The sequence below is a fragment of the Seriola dumerili genome, unplaced genomic scaffold (assembly GCF_002260705.1).
Source record: "Seriola dumerili isolate Sdu_G_001 unplaced genomic scaffold, Sdu_1.0 BDQW01000036.1, whole genome shotgun sequence".
Classification (NCBI taxonomy): Eukaryota; Metazoa; Chordata; class Actinopteri; order Carangiformes; family Carangidae; genus Seriola; species Seriola dumerili.
Window position 1 is genome coordinate 236479 of NW_019174291.1, and position 14935 is coordinate 251413.

A 14935-nucleotide genomic window follows, 5' to 3' on the forward strand; every position below is an offset into this window, starting at 1 on the left:
TGCACCGGGGGACTCTTCTCTTTTCAATATTATCATTGGCTTTGTGTTCGCTACCTGTTTACACCAAAAGCCGTACTATCCCTCGCTGTTACCATTACATTTTCTTGGTCCATCTGTAGCATACGTAGCTAGCTGGGACTGTCTGGGAAACTGAAGCTAGCTCGATATCACCAGATGGCTGTCATCATATTTACTAACTGGACTCGCCACTCCATGTCTAATTCATTGACACCATTTAATTGTTAAATCATTGAATATCTAATCACTGTTTGATTGATGTTTTACATGGTTGCTGTAAGATAAAAAAGAAAACCTCCTCTCCTCGGCTATCAGATGGGCATTACTGAAGTGAGCTTCTGTTAGCTGATCATCACAACACCTCTCTTTGCCCAAAGTTTTTACCCACATACCCACACTGAGGGCAGAGAGGGTGCCGTGAGGCCAGACAACAGTCAGTAATGAGCGTTGGCAGCCCCAGGACAGGAGTGTGTGAGAAGAGCTCCAGGGCGATGGAGCTGGCCCCATAGACTTGTGCTGTTCTATGTGCTGTCTGATGGACAGGATGTGCCCTGTCTGGCCGCTGCACTACTAACAGTGAGGCTGCACTGTGTGTAACGACTCTAGCTGATGCGGCAGTGAAGCACCTGAAACCTCATCAGAGGTTGATGTTTACAAGAAAAAAATCATTGTTGGTTTGTCTTCAACTGAGGTATAATTATTTTCACTTAATTGTTGATTCACTGTATCGGCATGTTATTGTGTAAAATGTTACTGGGAGCTGGTTCCTGCCATCTCATTGTCTCAGTTTCCTTTCATATTTTGTAGCAGAACTAGTTTATACTTTTATATTAAATATGCTCAAAAGCCTCTGATGTCATGAAATATTGTCTGAATAGAAAATTTGTGGTGTGTGAGGTGTAGGGGCTTTTATCCCGGACAGTGATGTATTGGTCTGAACTTTCTTTCTCTTTTTAGTCTGGAGGCTCAGAGCAGGAGCGTACCAAGAAGAAGCGCCGGGGGGATCGCTACTCTGTGCAGACCTCCCTTATTGTAGCAGCATTAAAGAAGATGCTTCCCATCGGCCTCAATATGTGCTCTCCTGCAGACCAGGAGCTCATCAATCTTGCCAAGATCAGATACTCGCTGGTACTTTGATGTATTTGAAGCCAACTGACTGACTATATTCTGTCCAAAAATGGAATAACTGGCTCGTATGAGATAATGCATTTTTTTAAATCTTTATTTTATATAAAACAATCTCCTATAAAGTTACATTTGATCAGTTCAGTTTTCTATTAAGAATTTGTTGAGATACATATATACATGTCAGTTTACTGCTCGTTAGTAAACTGTAGGATATTTTGATTGTCTTGAATGAAAAAAAAATTTTTGGAATGTGTTGTTGTCTTCCCTTGTAGAAAGACACAGATGAAGAGGTGAGGGAGTTCTTGCACAACAATCTGCACCTTCAAGGCAAAGTGAGTAGACTTTTTAATTGTTTTACAAATTAAAGACAAGAATAAATATACAAATTCTCTCGTAAATTTCTTTGAATGTGGCTATACATATATGATCCTTGGTTTCAGGTGGAAGACCCAGCTATGCGTTGGCAGATGTCTCTTTATAAGGAGATGTCTGGAAAGGCTGAAGACGCTGAGGACCCTGAGAAGGTGGTCAAAAGGGTACAAGAGGTGTCTGCTGTCCTTTACCACATTGAGGTGGTGAGTATAGACACAAACTCAAGTCCTCTATGCTAAACACACATTACATGCACGTACAAGTTGAAAAGCATTACTTGGTTGTCAGTAGCAGCCTAATTGTTTGACATTTTTTCTTGCTTCAGACTGAACATCCCTTCAAGTCAAAGAAAATGGTGTGGCACAAGCTGCTGTCCAAACAGCGTCGCAGGGCAGTGGTGGCCTGCTTCAGGATGACGCCCCTGTACAACATCCCCACGTAATAAGTTCCTTCATACTCACTTAAAAAAGATCTATAATAAAATCAGAAGACCTTTCATGAGTCGTTGCATCCCTGCATTATTAAGTCTCTATGACCTCTTGTCTCACAGGCACAGGGCAACCAACATGTTCTTGGATGCGTACAAGCGCAACTGGTTAGAGACCGAGGGTTACTCATTTGAGGATAAGATGATTGACGATTTATCAGTAAGTCATCCTCCCTTTATTTCTAAGACTCACAATTGGTTTATTTGTGGCACATTGATTCATGTTATCTCCAATAATTAGAAAGCCATGGAGGAAGAAGAGGAAGAGGAAGAGGAGACCGAGACAAAGCCTGACCCCCTTCATCAGCTGATTCTTCATTTCAGCCGCACAGCTCTCACAGAAAAGACGTAAGAGTCTTGAGCTCCTTGTGCGACTCGACTTTGCGACCTGTTCTTCAGTGTGACCGACTGATTCCTGTCATATGTTTTTCTCATTACAGTAAGCTTGACGTTGACCATCTTTATATGTCATACGCTGATATTATGGCAAAGGTAAGACCTCTGGATGGTTGCTGATCAGCATCATCAGATTTCCCATCTCTGACTGAAATCATTTACATTCCTCAACATTTATGCGAACTAAGCTTTGTGCACGAGAGCCCCATGAACTGGCAATTACAGTTCAATCTGTTGTTTGGATTCATTTGTTTTTCCGACTGTTCGCTTATTCCACGATACTTTGTGAGGCTGTGTTGAAATCTGGAGTAAGATTTCTAAATTGAATATGATCTTGTGCTCAGTCGCTGACTTGCTGTCATCTCCCTCCAGAGCTGCCACATTGGTGAGGAGGACGAAGGGGGAGAACAGGAGGGGGAGGAGCCATCCTTTGAGGTGCGACAGACAGAGATGGTATGGGGGGACCAGGGGAAGGGAGACAGGGGAGTCAGCGGAGAAGCAACTCCCCGCGCACTGAGTGACCACACCACGCCATCACACTCGGCACACCCCCCCCACCCCAACATTTCTCTTTTTTCTCTTCCTGGCGTTTCTCTCGTTCACTCACACCACTTGTCTACTTCCTGCTATGGTGGACTGACCTGTGCATGCCTTTGCTGGACTCGGCCCACCAGTCGTCTCAATGTTGCAGACTCAATTTGTTTTATGTCCTAAATTGCATGACTTGAGTGCAGAGAGATGGTGCAGCTAAAGACAACAAAATGAAACTCGGGTTTTTGCCAGCGGTTTATTTCAAAATCCTGATGTGCTTCAAAATTTTTAGGGGTGGATTGACTATGTCGACCTCAAATTATCAGCATGGTTTAACATACCTACTAAATACTTATCTATATATATCTAAGTATATATCTAAGTACAGCAGCAGTTAAATAAATGCACATGTGCGCAAGGCTCCTAAGTTTTCAGAAGTAAAATACACATTTGTATTACTTTGGCCAAAATGCTGCTGTAAACATATCCAGTAAGATTCAAACAGCCAAAACAGGCAATTTTTTGCAGTGTCACTTACCTATCACTTTGCCAGCATTGTTAACATTGGTGCAGCAGTAAATATTCCGATTTCTTTTGCCTTCAAGGCCAGTTTTGGGCACTGTAATGTTGCAGCTACAGCGACCCGTGGCTTTTCCTGGAGGGTAGCATTACACCCATCTGCAGTGCAAATTCCTGAATGCACTGTAAGAATTCCTTCAAAGTTTATTTTTATTTCAGGTTATATTAATCAGTGGAACATCATTACTCTTCCTTTTTTGGTACGTGGTATTTGCACAGCAACGTGATGCTGCCATTCAAGACTGAATTGAGCAGCTATTCTTGGAAACTTTGATAACAGTTATCAAGTCAAACCATGCAGCAGGTGTCGTAAGAGTAGAACCAGCTCTCTTGTGCTGATCTTGTGTGTCTGTGGTCAGTCTCTCCCCGACTTGCACCACCCTTTCCTGACTTACACCCTCCAGTACTCACCTGCTAATTGGGCTGTGTTCACCCACACGGACTCACCCGATAACTCTCGTTCGAGATCTAACAACTGACAAGTAACTGATTTTGTTTGTCTTTACTTTGAATTGGACAACGTAAACAAGTCTCCCTCTCTGTGCTCACCAAGGACTACAGTAAAAGCCTGCACAGTCAGCCGTACATACACTCTCCCAAACCCAAACACACATGCACTCATGCAAGCATTGACTCACAGACACACACATCCACAACACACACACACCCTCATAAACATACACAATCTTTCTTCACTCATCACAACGCCCCACACAATTTGCTCCAAAGACGATCAGAGCCTCTGTAACCGGAGGAAAGTTGCTACATAACAGTCAGGCTTACGAGGGAGGGGGGCGGAGGGAGGGGTAGGTTCAGTTTGGGTGGGGCTTTATGCATGGTCTGCAGTGGGTGGGTCAAATCTAACCTCTTTTGTCAACAGGATGGTTGTTCATAGAGGCTCAGTTTTAGAGTGTCCTATAGTTAAACTGAAAAGCAGATAAGAACCACACGATGCTGCTGCAGCACTTAGTGTTGGAAGCAGGAGTTGCATGCTGTAAGCGTTACTCAGACAACTACTGTTGCTTCCTCGGAAGAGTGTGTGAAGTGTGTGTTATGCTCTGGGAAGAAAAGTTTGCTGCCATCAAATGTTTGCTTTCTCTGGAAGATCAACAGCTGGAATAATTACCATCACTAATATACACTGTGTTCCCATGGAAGAGAATGTGTGTGTGTGTGTGTGTGTGTGTGTGTGTGTGTGCTTATGTGTGTGTGTTTGTGTGTGTGCGTGTGTGTGTGTGTCTGTGTGTGTTTGTGTATGTGTGTTTGTGTCTGTGTGTGTTTGTGTATGTGTGTTTGTGTGCGTGTGTGTGTGTTTGTTTGTGTGCGTGTGTGTGTGTTTGTGTGTGTGTTTGTGTGTGTGCGTGTGTGTGTGTGTCTGTGTGTGTTTGTGTCTATGTGTGTTTGTGTATGTGTGTTTGTGTCTGTGTGTTTGTGTCTGTGTGTGTTTGTGTATGTGTGTTTGTGTGATTTTAGTCTTTTAGATTTGGCTTTTCATTGAATAAGGGCCAAGATCCGAGCAGTAATGTCTGATTCTAAGCATTTCTAAGTATATCACCCTGAACGTGTTTCTTTATTTGTAAGTTTTCAGTTATATAAACAAGTAACACAAATACAAAGGGGATTTACAGGGCTGAAGGAATGCATTGGTTATCTATCAAGAAAATAACTTTATACATTCAGCTGCTCCTAATATGATCATGTATTGCTAACTGAGCTAGCTGCTTGTTTTTGTGTCTAGTCTTTGTGCTAAGCTATGCTAACACATCCCAGAAATATGACTGTAATGAAAAAAATTAAGTTAATAATGCTGTTGATTAAAACCTTCTAGCTACCTCAGCAAACTGAGATGTATTTTATGTCAATGCTCCAATAGAAATGCCTTGAAACTATGTGCAGCCAATGGATGGTCATTAGGAAAAAATCATGAAGAAGTGTGTGTGTGTGTGTGTGTGTGTGTGTTTATGTGTGAGTGTATGAGTGAGTGAGTGCGTGCGGGGGGCAGTGCAGTGTGTGTTGGCAGGGTTACAGCTGTGTCCCTCTTGCTCTGCTCCGCAGGAAAAGGAGATGGAGAAACAGAGGCTTCTGTACCAGCAGTCCCGTCTACACGACCGTGGGGCTGCAGAGATGGTGCTGCAGATGATCAGTGCCTGTAAAGGTAGTGGACACACACATGCACACACACACCCACACACACATGTTTTTGTCACTTGTGAGGATATTTAAATGATTATTTAAATTATGTCACTACAGGCTGCCCTAATTTTAGCGATAACTGTTACATACCTTACTGCAACCTGAGCACAACTCAAGACGATGTTTTAACCCTATAACAAATAACATTAATAATATAAATACCCATAAATGATATATTATGTCATATTTAGCCATATGCCCATTACACTGCTCCCTGGGCCAATTAATTTAACATTAAATGCTAGAATCCTGATGTGACATGAAGCACTTTCCCAAACTAGATTAGTGGTGTTCAAGATATGAATTAACACACACTCTCAGTGGAGATCATTTCCCCAGGTTTTTGGTAAATAATGTTGATAAATGATAATAAATGCTGTAATGTTGTATGTCAGTTCAGTTGAAAAAATGCCAGCACAGAGGAGTGCGATGCGCAGTTTTCTCCATCAGCAGTATCTGAAATGTTTATTGCAGCGGTCCCCAAACTTTTTTTCAGTGGGGGCCACATCAACTTTCCTTTCTGAGATGGGGGGCCGAGGTTAGTCTATAACAGGAAATGATATGGGCCAGGGTGACAACCAGTATTATTGTGGAGATTACAATGATAATTTGTTGTAGCTGCCCTTCGTTTGGCTTTGGCACCACCTGTTGATTTGCAAAAAAAAGTAATAAAAAGTCTTCACATGTGTTTATTTGAAGTACCACAGATACTCCATTTATTTTATAGAAAATAACAACACAAACTGATGGTAATGTTCAAGTAAGAATGAGGTGATGTGATTTTGTAACAGGTACAGTTGAGTTAACAAACGGTAAGTGTTCTGTCTTTACAGGTAGTGAAATAATATTAATACAGAATAGTGGTCAGAATCAGGTAGAACATGTTGCCTATAAAAAGAGCATTACTATAATGACATTTTTTAATATCTATTGCTATTGAAATCAGTAGGCTTACCATATCAGTGTGAGCTGTGGGCTTGCTTCTGACTGGTGAGGAGATCGATGTCAGGTTCCATTCCAGTTACAGCCAGTCTCAGAGACTGATGCAGGTGTTGATCTGTGAGACTTGATCTCGTCGGATTTTTTATCAGCTTCATGTGTGAAAAAGTTTGCTCACAGATATATGTGCTCCCAAAAACTGTGGACATCTTTGTTGCGTGCTTTCTTATGTTGGGGTAGGTCTCATTTGGGAGGGCAGCATAGTACTTGATCAGACTGTTGGGGCTGAATACGTCTTTCAGCACATCACAGGTCTGCAACTCAGCCAGCTCAAATTGAAGAGAAGGCAGGGTGTCGTTAATGTCGGCAGCAAAAGGGTTCTGGAATGTGCGGATTTCTTTAACGTGGACATGAAGCTCACGGAACCGCACACCGAACTCCGCCCTCAGTGTTTCCAGTGCGTCCTTGCACTTCTCGGTTGGGAACGGGACCGCCGGTTTCTCAGCTGAGAGGCTTCGAGTAGCAGGGAGATGGGTGAAGTCTTGTTTTTGCACCTGTCCAATAAGCAGCGCTAGTTTAAGCTCAAATACTTTGATGTGGGAATACATGTCAGATTAGTTTTCCCTTGCCTTGGAGCTGCAAGTTGAGGCCGTTTAAAATTTCTGACACATCTGTTAATAAAGGCGAGGTCCCATTTCCATTCTGTGTCGATCAGCTCTGGGACAGTTTTTCCCTTTGTCAGGAGAAAGGCATTGATTTCGGGTAGCAGGTCGTAAAAACGCTTCAAAACTCTGCCCCGGCTTAACCAGCGGACTTCAGTGTGGTAAAGCACGTCTCCGTGGGCTGATTCTAGCTCGGAGAGAAAGGCTTGGAACTGCCTGTGTTTAAGTCCGTTTGCTCTGATGAAGTTTATGCAGGACACAACCACCTTCATGACAGATTCCCACCTCAGAACTTTGCAGCTTGACGCTGGCTCGGTCACGATCAAAGTCACGTCAGAATATACCATTGTGTGAGGAGGTGAAGATGAGCCACTATTAACTATAAATAGCTCATAACTATGGTCAATTTTAATTAGAATGCCAACCTTTAAGTACGGATATGTTATGATGTTATGATAGGAAAATGCAATTTAATAAAAATTGGTTGATGTTTAGAGGGATTGTCTGGGATCGTTAAGTGGGCCACTCCAATTGCTTTGGCGGGCCGGATGTGGCCCGCGGGCCGTAGTTTGGGGACCCCTGGTTTATTGTGATGTCAGCGATGATCCATCTCTAATCTGACCTCATTGTTGAGTCAGAAGTTGTTGCACACCTCTGATGTGTCCACTTGTTTCAGGTGAACCAGGAGCCATGGTTTCTTCCACACTCAAACTGGGAATCTCCATCCTCAATGGAGGCAACAGTGATGTACAGCAGGTAAACAGAGCCTATGAGGGTTTTGCACAGAATTTAGGGGATTTTATTTTGATGAGAAAGCAGGAATACAGAGCTAAATAAAAAAATATATTTCTCAGTCTAACAAATGAATGACTCTTTTCAGCAGTTTTCTGTTGACAAGAAAAGTTTTGTTTTTCTGTCATTTTGTCTGTGTGCAGAGAATGCTGGACTATCTGAAGGATAAAAAGGATGTGGGATTCTTCCTTAGCGTTCAGGCTCTGATGCAGACCTGCAGGTCTGTAACGAGATCAGTTCATATGCAACACTTTTGTTGTTCACCTCTTTTGTTTTTGATAGTTGAGATTTGTAAGATGCTTGTACTGTAAACATTATTTTGAGAAGGTCCTAGTGGAAGAAAACTGTGTTGGGCTGGATATTGTTAAACTGACTGAGTGTTTGATATTGACAGCGTTTTGGATCTGAATGCGTTTGAGAGGCAGAACAAGGCAGAAGGACTTGGGATGGTTTCAGAGGAAGGCACCAGTGAGTATCACTTAGTATCTGGACACACTGTCATACAGACATTTATATTTACGCACACGTCACACACATCTCACACATCTCACACGTCCTATGTATGTATCTATGTATGTAATTGACATTGTTGTAGCTGTTCTGTCTAGTCTCTTTTTGTGTGCATCTGTGTGTGTCTGATTGCCTGTTCATGGATGCCTGGTTGCAGGTATGTTTTCATGTACGTAAGTGTGTTGAGAATGTCAAGAACCACAACAGCATTTTGACTGTTGATGTATGAAACTGTTTATCATCCACTGACAGCCATGAGATTTTTGGACTCACTGCGTCTCTCTTTGTCTTTCTCTCCCCCACATCTCGTTCACTTTGCCCGTTTCAACCCTTTACCCCTCATACCCATGTCTCTCCCACTCATCAATTTGCTGCTCTCGCGGTTCTCAGATATGAAGCTAGAACGTGGTAAATGAAACTTTGCTGTCATATATTTTCTTTCTTTCTTTCTTTCTTTCTTTCTTTCCTCTCTGTCCTCTATCTCTTTTAGCTCTGAATCACCTGACTAGCCTTTTCCTTGCTGTGAACTTAATATGCATTTCATTTCACACTCAAAGAATCAGTGAAATCAAGCTTTACACTCACTTGCTCACATTATAATGGAAAGCTCACAATGATACACATGCCGCTGTAGCAATACTCGTGCATTGTATCTCTGACCTTTCCTCTTGAAGTGATTGTAAAGTTTACTTTTCATCCTTGAGTGTTTTATCACAGATCTGCTGTAACTCTGACAGCTCAGTCTTGTGACTGATCAATGGGAAGGAAAAGCAATAACCTCATTCTTCCTCTCCCACTTACTTAAATAAGTAGATCATAGAGAACCGCACTGACCGTGTGTCCTAGAAACTCTGAAATGAATTGCAGCAGGAGTAGGAACTCTCTAAGCCCTGTATCTCTCTAATTCACAACATTCAAATGATAGAGCCACACATCTTACACCGTCTGTGTAAACCCACTGCATATGAATCCTTGCTCTCCATAAGAATATTCCCTAACTTTTCATAATTTTTATAATGCGCAACATGATAGTCCAAACTGTTGGTATTGAAATCAGAAGGTTTTCCAGCACTAACTGTTGCTGAATCACCAACACTGTAATTACGTATTTTGTACTCATAACCTGTCGACTCTGTTGTATGTGGTCCCACCCCTTTGCTTGCTACAGATGTGGGATTATTTAACAGTAGTCACTGTGGTTACAGTTTTTACCCCTGGCACTGTGTTCATGTTTGTTGTTGGAAAATATGAAACCCAGCATCACCGCCCAGTTTTGTCCTTTTTTTAAAAAAAAAAATTGTTTATGTACTGTTGTGATTCAATCTGAGCATGCTTGTGCATTTTTGATAAAGACATGTTTTTTAAAGTAGCCACTTTCTGATGGAATGCTTTGGAGATACATAAACTGTGTATTTTGCAATGGATGGGATTTAAAATGTAAAGAAATGAAAGAAGCTTCCTGTGAGAAGATTAGCTGTCATTCTTTACTTCCATCCTGACAACTACAGGCACTAACTTGCCGATTCTGCACTTTCCAGCATTAGATATACATTAATGTGGACTGAGTGTTTTTCCTCCCCCGACATCCATACTCATAGCTTATTGGAGTTTGCAGAGTTCAGTAGATCTGTCCTGCATGGCTGTGTGCCGTGAAGTTATCGCTTTATTTCTGTGTTCATTCTCACATTTGTGTCACAAGTTTTTCCTCAGTTGTATGTGTATGTGTCTGTTGTTGTTGTTTGATGGTTTCCTTTCTTCATTTATCTATGTGTTTCATGCCCATATGAATGTGACGTGACCTGCTGTTTGTTTGAGTTTTGTTGAATACATGAAGAACTAAACAGAGGTAAAGTTTGAAAAAACAAAAATGCAGTCAGTGTGGAAGCCTCAGTCTCCCCGTCTTGCTGACAGGAGGACAGGGACTCAGAGGTCTTTGTGGATTTCACTAACACGTTCTAATGAAAGCAGGAGAGTGGTATGAGGTGACTGTACTAACAATTTTACTGTTTTTGCACCAGATGTTTGTACATGACACAGTCACAGACAACATGCATACACACAGGCACATAGCATACGTACAATACAAGTACACTAATCACTGTCCCTCAGTGTCAACACACACACACACACACACACACACACACACACACACACACACACACACACACACACACACACACACACACACACACACACACACACACACACACACACATTTTAATACTCAAGCTGGCTCTGCACCGGAGCATTTTGCAGTGTTCAGTGTGTGTCAGTATATGTAGAATGTAAGGTTGGATTATGGTAATCACCATTTCACAAGTATTGTTTCTTAATTAACACAGTTAATGACTGGTCTAAAAATCAAATCTGTTACTGTAGATTGCTCAAACAATCTTTCTTAACAAGTCATTGGTTTGGGATTTAGACGTATTAATCAGAGAAGAAGAGAAAACTATGGGGAGATTCCACACAGTTCCTTGTCAAAAGATTTTTTATTTTAGGAAGGAATGAGAATCCATATAATCCAAGAGTAAGGCAGGTCACTGCTGTAGTTTCAGAAAAAAATACTGATACTGTTTGTCTTTGAAATTGGTGAAAATAATGGTTTTAGGACCTAAAAATAGATTAAATGACTTGTTAAGATTAAGATTGATACCAGTGTATTATTTTATTGCAAGAACCTTGTTGTTCCTTTTAGTAATAACTGAATATACCTTTGTAGGAATTTGTAGCAATAGTAGAACTATAATTTGCTCCAAAGTTCTTTGGTGAAATGTTTTTTAATTACTTTTTTCTGCACGGTAATGTTAGGTAATATAAATATATATAAAGTTATCTTCCATGAAAATAAGAAAACAATGCTCAATTTTTATGAGCACAGTGATGCAGGAGAAAATAAGTAATTAAGAACTATGTCAAAAAATGCACTGGTATTTTCTTTTAATACACCTAATCCCTTGTTATAACTTTGTATTCTAATAGAGTGATACAGCAAAATTACAGAGCTCACATACACTGTGCACTGGGACTGTTGAAACTTTCTTTTGCACAGATTCATTTGCATTTCTTTTGTTCTTCTGCCCAGATGAGAAAGTGATGGCAGACGATGAATTTACGTGTGACCTCTTCCGCTTCCTGCAGCTACTTTGTGAGGGCCATAATAACGGTGAGTCAATGAGGAACAGAGCTGTCTGTTCTCCAAACATCATGCTGGTTTAAAGTGAACTTCCAGTAAGGAGAGTGCTCATTCACCTTCTTGCTAAAGGCAATGAACCACTTTCTCTTCACCGTTTTTAAACTGGAGATAAGAATGTCAGTTCAGTGCTTGTGCTATAAATATTCAAACTAACTTAGTAATATTCCCCTGTACATACACCTGATTTATTATCCTCTACATGCTAAAAGGTCAACTTTGACTGTTTTGGGACATTCCCAGATTTTAAGAATTTATGGTATTTCAGTTGTTGAAAACTACATTTAAAATGCATCGTGCTTTTTTTTTTTTTCCTGTGTTCAGATTTTCAGAATTACCTGAGAACTCAGACGGGCAGCACCACTACCATCAATATCATCATCTGCACTGTGGACTACCTGCTTCGACTACAGGTCACTCTGATATACTGACACTCTGATCTTAGTCCCACTGACTGACCCAAGCCTCCTTTCTTAATGTACAGATTTTGCAAAGACCAACTTTGTTTAGGTGATTTTTATCCCCACAGCAGACACCCCAGGGTATTACTAAAAAAACTGAAAAAGTCAGAGTGAAACAAGTCTTCAAACATAAACATCAGAAAATCAGACATGTCATCCAGTACATTTCAGAGTTTTTTTCCTTTGCTGGAGGATTTTTGATGTGAATTGTTTTTAGTTTATTCAACACATAAAATTCTTTCAAAAAATCCAGCATTTTTTAGTTAAATATACTAAAGTACTTTTTAAAACTGTGTTTGAAAGTACATGAAGAAGAACAAAACATATATCTATGTATATATATATATATATATATATATATAAATATACTTGAAGTCCATACATTCAAATTATATATTAACATTTTTCTTGGGGCAATTCAGCATTAAGATAGAATGAAGAGGTAACATCATTTACTCTTTCTCCTCCTTTCTGTTTGCAGGAGTCGATCAGTGACTTTTACTGGTACTACTCAGGAAAAGACATCATTGATGAGCCTGGTAAGAGGAACTTCTCCAAAGCAATGACTGTGGCCAAACAGGTCTTCAACAGCTTGACTGAGTACATCCAGGTGAGAAAGCTTCTGTATGAATGCTAGACAGACTAAATATTGAATCATAATACAAGACATGATTTCAAGTGGACACCTCAGGTGGGAAGCCAGTGAGGGATCATGTGCTTGTCACTATATCTTTTCAATTATAAAGCCTATTTCTCTGTATGCAGGGAATATATGTTGGGAGATGATGTGTACTACAAACCAAAACCCAGTCTGGCGAAGTCACTGAAGTCAATTAAATGAAACTGACAATATAGCTAGATTTTAAATTGCTGTGCCTTAATGTTTGAGCCATCCTCCCTATTTGATACAAGTACTAATACATACACAGATTTTGTTTCAGAACATTTACTTTGACGCACCAGACAAATTTATCTCCCAAAATGATGAAAGCACTCGACTCTTATTGTAATTTTCCACTTGATGTCTCTATCAGGGTCCTTGTACCGGTAACCAGCAGTCTCTGGCCCACAGCAGGTTGTGGGACGCTGTTGTGGGCTTCCTGCACGTCTTTGCTCATATGATGATGAAACTTGCTCAGGTAAGAGACGTCCTCATAAATACATTCATTTTCTCTGTGTATTTCATTATTCGATTTCAGGGATAATTTCTGTAGAGAACTGATTTTGAATGATAAAATAATTTCTCAGTGTTTTTTACAGTTGACCAAAAGATGAATCAAAGAAATTTAAAATAAAATCAACCATTAAAAATTAAACTTAGTATATTTTAATTCATTTGTCCACTTTGAGTATACTAATTTTGTGAACTGTCTCTCTCATGGTTCCTGCAGAGTAAAGTATGTATTTATTTGATTATTCTTTTGTTTATTAAACTGTTCTTAAATCTTAACCAGCTTTCCCCCTCTTTTCTTTGTCAGATTGTTTCTGCCTCTTTACTGAGCCATTTTACAGCATGTTCAGGGTTAGAAAGGTGATGATAGCTTATAAAATATAAAGTTTAAATACTTTATGACATATACTGTATATGTCATGTTGTAGTTCAGATAGATAGAGATACCTATGGGTTATCTTCCTCTGTGATTCACATTTACATTCTGGTATATTTGACATTTTAATGTAATAATAAATGATATAATATGAGAATAATGAAATAATATGTTTTGACTTTTTAGATTTCAGATAACATTCTTTCTGAAAACTGCAGTGGTTACTGTTTACTGGTTACTACATTAGCATAAAAAGTGAATTGTATCGATAAAGTGGATATACCAATCAACTTTTGAATTACGTTTTCCCAAATGACCTGATCAGTTCACCTGATTCAGATTGTCAACGTGAGCTTGAGTAAAGATGGCAGAAATAATTTGAGGAAAAACAGTTACTCCTCCTTTGTCTCCCTTTGATTTTCTCTCTCTTTACATTTTCTGATTCTGTATAATACAGTTAGTCCACCTCGTCTAATTTAAGTATCTATTCATTTCATACTGACCAGTGCTTAGGATTTGATTGTGCTTTAGACAAGCGTGTGTTTGCTTTGAATAATGTGTGTCTGCTTTGACCTAACAAGGAGCTGCAGTGTTTCCTGCCCAGCCTAATTCTGTGTGACAGTGTTGATTGCTACTGACGCTGCTGTTTAAAATGCATTTTTGTATTTCTATATCCTGAATATATTTGTGATGTTAGGTTATTAGGGTTTGTTTTTCAAACAAAGCAAAAGACAGAGTAGATTTTGCAACAGTACTCACAAAGTTGTGGTCATTTTTAGGCTTCCAGAAACCCTGTGTTTACACCGAAGAATTTACTTTAACATATGCTTTGATAACATATCATCTATATGTCATATCTCATGTTCTGTACTGGATGATAAAACGTCTGTGCTAATTTCCCGACTCTGAAATTCAAAAAGCTTAAAAAAGCTTTTCCAACGTTGGTCTGATGACTATAATTAGAGGCAGGGCTTGTAGCTTAGAATTGAATTATCAAAGTAGCATTTACATCAAATACAAAAAAAAAAAAAAATACAAAAATGAAGTAAAAATGTTGATGGATAACATTTTTATTTCCATGTGTAACCCTGTTAGATGCACCCCGATCCTGGACAACGAAATGGCGT

At 39.9% G+C, this 14935-nt stretch overlaps 1 protein-coding gene across 1 annotated transcript in view; it reads left to right on the top strand.

Annotated features, from left to right (window-relative positions):
* Nucleotides 1-14935, top strand: part of LOC111216778 (ryanodine receptor 1-like) — a 65539-nt gene that overhangs the window by 40653 nt on the left and 9951 nt on the right. Inside the window, exons 74-89 of the mRNA XM_022738397.1 lie at nt 976-1146; nt 1419-1478; nt 1587-1721; nt 1844-1956; nt 2069-2165; nt 2247-2353; nt 2446-2497; nt 2774-2854; nt 5567-5666; nt 7982-8061; nt 8241-8317; nt 8492-8565; nt 11693-11773; nt 12125-12213; nt 12743-12871; nt 13296-13400. Coding sequence (XP_022594118.1) covers nt 976-1146; nt 1419-1478; nt 1587-1721; nt 1844-1956; nt 2069-2165; nt 2247-2353; nt 2446-2497; nt 2774-2854; nt 5567-5666; nt 7982-8061; nt 8241-8317; nt 8492-8565; nt 11693-11773; nt 12125-12213; nt 12743-12871; nt 13296-13400 — 1551 coding nt within the window. The remainder of the gene's footprint in view (nt 1-975; nt 1147-1418; nt 1479-1586; nt 1722-1843; nt 1957-2068; nt 2166-2246; nt 2354-2445; nt 2498-2773; nt 2855-5566; nt 5667-7981; nt 8062-8240; nt 8318-8491; nt 8566-11692; nt 11774-12124; nt 12214-12742; nt 12872-13295; nt 13401-14935) is intronic.